The 5,000-nt window shown below is 49.9% G+C and overlaps 1 protein-coding gene across 1 annotated transcript in view; it reads right to left on the bottom strand.

The window, feature by feature from the left end:
• The window catches only part of LOC143112977 (ELKS/Rab6-interacting/CAST family member 1-like), a 91,609-nt gene that overhangs the window by 35,211 nt on the left and 51,398 nt on the right, over positions 1-5,000 (bottom strand). Inside the window, exon 6 of the mRNA XM_076275395.1 lies at positions 1-105. This exon is cut by the window's left edge and continues 43 nt beyond it. Coding sequence (XP_076131510.1) covers positions 1-105 — 105 coding nt within the window. The remainder of the gene's footprint in view (positions 106-5,000) is intronic.

Raw genomic sequence — 5,000 nt, 5'->3', positions numbered from 1 at the left:
AGCAGCGCGACCTCGTCCTGAGTCTTCTTCTTCTTGGAGGCCGACAGCTCCAGCAGCGCGATGTTGGCGTCCTTCTCACTGATGGCAGCCAGCAGCGCCTCCTGTCTGCAGGGAGGAGCAAGAACAAACATCACATTAATACAGGACACAAGAGACTCACAGCGCCTCCTGTCTGCAGGGAGGAACAACAACTGGCACTCGCAGGCTAACGGCTGATTAAGCTTCTGCGTCGAATCGATGGCGTACCCCCCCTGACCCCTCTGTGTCGTCGCAAACCCCCCTCCGACCCCTCCGCCGTAGCTCCACCTGCACCTCCACAAATGTGTGACCTCGGGTCGAGGCCACGCAGACTGCAAGGACTGTGATTGGTCAACTCGCCCTTTGTGTTGATAACTGGTGTTTCAAGCAGCCTACTGTTGGGAGTAGCAACATGCTAGTTCACTGACATAAGCTTTGCAAATAAACTCAGACATATTTTGGTTACAATGACGGGGTTATCCGTTTGTAAAGTGTCTATATGTCAGTAATGTTTTGGAATTAGCACTTTGCCAGCAAGCAGTACTTTGTGGGCAGTTGTGCTAAAGTTCACTTGCTAACATAACTTAAACTGGTTGGCAGACACCTTGCAAATAACCTCAGACTTATTTTCTGGTTACAATAACTAGGTCAATGGATTTTACTGTGTGTGTATATCTCGATACTTTTTACAAAATCTAAGCAAGAAAAGGCCAATCAAATAAGATGAACATTTAAGGACATCAGTCTATGGGGAGGGGTGGAGTGTGTGTGTGTACATATGGATGTGATGAGGGGTGGAGTGTGTGTGTGTGTACATATGGATGTGATGAGGGGTGGAGTGTGTGTGTGTACATATGGATGTGATGAGGGGTGGAGTGTGTGTGTGTGTACATATGGATGTGATGAGGGGTGGAGTGTGTGTGTGTGTACATATGGATGTGATGAGGGGTGGAGTGTGTGTGTGTACATATGGATGTGATGAGGGGTGGAGTGTGTGTGTGTACATATGGATGTATGTGATGAGGGGTGGAGTGTGTGTGTGTGTACATATGGATGTGATGAGGGGTGGAGTGTGTGTGTGTACATATGGATGTGATGAGGGGTGGAGTGTGTGTGTGTACATATGGATGTGATGAGGGGTGGAGTGTGTGTGTGTGTACATATGGATGTGATGAGGGGTGGAGTGTGTGTGTGTGTACATATGGATGTGATGAGGGGTGGAGTGTGTGTGTGTACATATGGATGTGATGAGGGGTGGAGTGTGTGTGTGTACATATGGATGTGATGAGGGGTGGAGTGTGTGTGTGTACATATGGATGTGATGAGGGGTGGAGTGTGTGTGTGTACATATGGATGTGATGAGGGGTGGAGTGTGTGTGTGTACATATGGATGTGATGAGGGGTGGAGTGTGTGTGTGTGTACATATGGATGTGATGAGGGGTGGAGTGTGTGTGTGTACATATGGATGTGATGAGGGGTGGAGTGTGTGTGTGTACATATGGATGTGATGAGGGGTGGAGTGTGTGTGTGTACATATGGATGTGATGTCATCATCACTCTTTCCTAGACAGATCTTTCTCTCACTCGTTTTCTTTCTCTCTTTCTCCCTTTTCTTTCCCTTGGTCATTCTCTCTCTCTCTCTCTCTCTCTCTCTCTCTCTTTTTAGACTGTCTCCTGCATTCTTTCTTTCACTAAATGAGTGCGGGACTCATATGATTTATAGTGATGGTGTGACAGGGCTTTTCACCACACACACACACACACTCACATCCCAATGCATATCCATACACACACTGACATACTCTCACAGAGATAAACAAAAACCAACAGACACACACATACACACACTATAAAGCCACTAGAATTGTGGACACCCGCAGAGAATCTAAGGAATCTTCAAACACACACACACACACACACACACACACACACATACATGTGTGTGTGTGTGTGTGCGCGTGTGTGTGTGTGTGCATGTGTGTGCGTATGCGTGTGTGTGTGTGTGTGCATGCGTGTGTGTGTGCGTGTGTGTGTGTGCATGCGTGTGTGTGTGCGTGTGTGTGTGTGCATGCGTGTGTGTGTGCGTGTGTGTGTGTGCATGCGTGTGTGTGTGTGCATGCGTGTGTGTGTACTTATACTTTAATGCACGAGTGGGAAATGAGCATCTCATCTGGAAGAAGGTCATTGGTCAGCATGGAGTAGGAAAAATGAACAACAATGGGCACCGCCTACTATCCCTCTGTGCAGAGCATGAGTTGCTTATCACTAATAGCACCTTCCAGATGAAAAAACATCACAAAACTACCTGGCAACATCCCAGATCTAAACACTGGCACCTTTTGGACTACATTATTGTTCGCCAAAAGGACAGACAGGATGTGATGATCACTAGAGCCATGCGGGGAGCAGAGTGCTGGACTGACCACCGCATGGTCAGATCCAAACTACGCCTGGTCATTCCACCTTGCCGTCCCAAGACGGCCCCAAAGACTAGAAGACTAAACATCGCCGCTCTCTCCAACCCAGACACCATTGATGACCTCCGTCGCCACCTTGCATGCAACCTCTCTCATGTCCCAGAGGAAGCTGATGCCAAAGACTGGCCAGTTCTATCTCCCGCCATCCACTCTGCCGCCTCAACAGCCCTTGGCACCAAGGTCAGAAAACATCAGGACTGGTTTGACAACAACTCTTCTCATATCCATTTGACTCTGCAAGAAAAAACAGCAGGCCCACAAAGCCCTGCTCTCCAACCCACAATCCTCCATGCTAAAAACCAACTACACCAAGGCTAGAGCCCGAGCACAGCTGTCACTAACGGCCATGGAAGACACCTGGTGGCTGGAGAAAGCAAAAGAAATTCAACATCTTGCTGACTGTAGTGACACGCATGGCTTCTATGATGCCATCAAAGCTCTCTATGGACCAAGGAAGCAAACCCTCACTCCTGTTAGATCTGCTGCTGGAGACAGCCTCCTGAAGGACCGCCAAGAGATCCTTGAGCGTTGGGCCAAACATTTTAAAGGTCTCCTCAATCACAGCAACCCTGCAGACCCCAACATCCTTGACAAGGCGCCTGTTATGCCACAGATGCGCCACATGGACAGCCCTCCTGACTTCGGAGAAACATCCAAGGCGATCAGGAGCCTGAAAAATAACAAAAGCCCAGGACCCGATGGTATCTCAGTGGAGGTGTTCAAACATGGGGGCTACCTCCTCACACGCCGCTTACACCTCCTGATCACCAAAATCTGGCAGTCTGAGAACGTACCCCAGGACTGGAAGGATGCCAACATCATCGTTCTCTATAAGCAGAAAGGGGACAGAGCAGACTGTGGCAACAGTCGAGGAATTTTGCTCCTCTCCACAGCAGGCAAAGTCCTTGGAAAGATTATGCTCTCCCGACTGGTCGAGTACATCTCAGAACTCACTCTCCCTGAAACACAGTGTGGTGTCCGTAAGTGCAGGTGCACAACTGACATGATCTTTGCTCTACGGCAGCTACTTGAGAAAAGCAGAGAGCAGCGCAGAGACCTCTACATCACCTTCATCGACCTCAGCAAAGCCTTTGACACCATTAACCGTGACATGCTCTGGGCACAACTTGGCAAACTTGGTGTACCACCCAAGTTCCTATCTATCCTGCAACAATTGCACGATGGCATGCAAGCCAGAGTTGTTATGGGAGGGCTTCAGTCTGATCCCTTTAAGGTCAATGTTGGGGTGAAGCAAGGCTGTGTCCTGGCACCAGTACTGTTCAATCTCCTCACAGCAATCACCCGACTGTTCCACCGCGCCCTGCAGCACAAAGATGGTATAGACCTGGAATACCGCCTTGATGGCAACCTCTTCAACATCCGGCGGCTCCAAGCTCAGACAAAAACATCAACCTGCCACATCCATGAGCTCCAGTATGCAGACGACTGTGCTGTCTTGGCACACAGCCCAGAATCCATGCAGCATGCCCTGGACACCATCTCAGCGTTGCATCAGTCCTTTGGTCTTCAAGTAAATACCAAGAAAACAGAGGTCATGGCGCAACTCTGTACCAAATCTCCTTCACATGTTGGCTTCCACATCAATGGCAGTCCACTCAGTCTTGTTGACCATTTTACATACCTGGGCTCCACACTCTCTGCAGATTCCACCCTTGACAGTGAAATCCACCATCGGATCAACAAAGCCTCATCAGCCTTTGGGCGCCTTAGGAAGAGAGTATTCGGCAAAAACAACCTAAAAATCAGTACCAAAGTAGCTGTCTACAATGCAGTCTGTGTCACCACCCTACTCTATGGGGCAGAAACATGGACGCCGTATAGACGCCACATAAACAGCCTGGAGATGTTTCACATCAGATGCCTCCAAAAAATACTCAACCTGTCCTGGGAGGACCGCATCCCCCATACTGACATTCTGACTGCGACTGGCACCACCAGCATGGAAGCAGCTCTGGCCAAGAGGCATTTACGCTGGGTTGGCCACACCATTCGCATGCCTGGCTATCGCGTTCCACGCCAAGTCCTTTATGGACAGTTGCTCAACTCCAAGCGGGCTGCTGGTGGCCAGAAGAGACGATACAAGGACTTTACCAAAGGACTCTTGAAGCGCTGCAACGTCAACCCTGGCCAGCTCGAGGCAATAGCATCCAACAGACCAGCCTGGAGAGCGAGCGACAAAGCAGCTGAGCAAATCAACGACACCTTCATCCAAAGGAGGACCGCAAGACGTGCCCAACGACACCTTCATCCAAAGGAGGACCGCAAGACGTGCCCAACGACACCTTCATCCAAAGGAGGACCGCAAGATGTGCCCAACGACACCTTCATCCAAAGGAGGACCGCAAGACGTGCCCAACGACACCTTCATCCAAAGGAGGACCGCAAGACGTGCCCAACGACACCTTCATCCAAAGGAGGACCGCAAGATGTGCCCAACGACACCTTCATCCAAAGGAGGACCGCAAGATGTACCCAACGACACC

This window comes from Alosa pseudoharengus, unplaced genomic scaffold (assembly GCF_046254945.1).
Source record: "Alosa pseudoharengus isolate Yale_2024_CS ecotype anadromous, Long Island Sound unplaced genomic scaffold, YU_APseudo_1.1 YU_APseudo_1.1_scf_107, whole genome shotgun sequence".
NCBI classification, from domain to species: Eukaryota; Metazoa; Chordata; class Actinopteri; order Clupeiformes; family Clupeidae; genus Alosa; species Alosa pseudoharengus.
This window is presented reverse-complemented; position numbering and strand designations above follow the sequence as displayed.